The sequence below is a fragment of the Buceros rhinoceros genome, unplaced genomic scaffold (genome assembly GCF_000710305.1).
Source record: "Buceros rhinoceros silvestris isolate BGI_N320 unplaced genomic scaffold, ASM71030v1 scaffold37356, whole genome shotgun sequence".
Classification (NCBI taxonomy): domain Eukaryota; kingdom Metazoa; phylum Chordata; class Aves; order Bucerotiformes; family Bucerotidae; genus Buceros; species Buceros rhinoceros.
Genome location: NW_010417663.1, coordinates 1,612 through 2,560, shown reverse-complemented (window position 1 = coordinate 2,560; position 949 = coordinate 1,612). Strand labels below are relative to the sequence as shown.

Below are 949 nucleotides of genomic sequence, written 5' to 3'. Positions count from 1 at the left end.
TTTCCCGGGAAACTTTGTGTTGTGGAGTCATGGGGTGGGTTGGCTGCTCTGTGGGGAGGTTTGGCTGGTCCATGGCGAGGTTTGGCTGCTCCGTGGGGGTTTGGATGGTCCGTGGGAGGTTTGGCTGGTCCATGCAGGGTTTGGCTACTCCATGGGGGTTTGTCTGGTCTGTGGGAGGTTTGGCTACTCCGTGGGAAGGCTCCACAGCTTTCCCCTCCTCCCCACAGGCTGAGCTGATCAGCAAACAGGCTCAGGAGAGGTTCGATCTGAACGAAAACTGCGCCGAGCACAGCGGTCTCAGGGGCGCAGCAGGAGAGCAGCTGAGCTTTGCTGCTGGGCTCGTCTATTCCTTGAGCCTTCTGCAGGCCACGCTGCACAAATACGAGCAGTGAGTACCCGGCCCTTCTCCTCGCCCTCCATTTCCTCCTGTAGCAGTGTCCAGGAGCACGGAGGAGCTCTCAGCCCCTCAGCGGGGCTGGCGCCCTCGGCAGCTGCAGAAGCTCTGGCTGGAAGAAAGCAGAGGGATCCTATTTACTGCCTCATGATGGGGAGATTCGCTTCTCTTGTAACTGCTCCCCTGTTTTCCTGGCACGAGAAGGGACCCAATTCTTGAGCACATGCTGCTCATTCTGTGGCTGTGTCTTGAGGTCGGAGGCAGCCAGGCTGCACTGGTGTGAACGTCTGTCCTGCCAGGAGATGGAAACAGAGAGTCACAGAACGGTTTGGGCTGGAAAAGCCCTTTGAGCTCCTCCAGTCCCAGCGCTGCCCCAGCACTGCCCGGTCCCCACTGACCCCTGGCCCTTAGCACCACCTCCACACGGCTGATCAACCCCTCCAGGGATGGGGACTCCACCACTGCCCTGGGCAGACTGGGACAGCCCTGCACAACCCCAACGGGGAACCAAGAAATGGTTCCTCAGGGACAACCTCAACCTCCCCTGCAACAACT

General features: G+C 59.7%; 1 protein-coding gene across 1 annotated transcript in view; it reads left to right on the top strand.

The window, feature by feature from the left end:
• LOC104495300 (dynactin subunit 1) overlaps positions 1 to 949 on the top strand; it is a gene marked incomplete at both ends in the record, with an annotated part of 15,963 nt that overhangs the window by 13,654 nt on the left and 1,360 nt on the right. Inside the window, one exon of the mRNA XM_010138252.1 lies at positions 228 to 388. Coding sequence (XP_010136554.1) covers positions 228 to 388 — 161 coding nt within the window. The remainder of the gene's footprint in view (positions 1 to 227; positions 389 to 949) is intronic.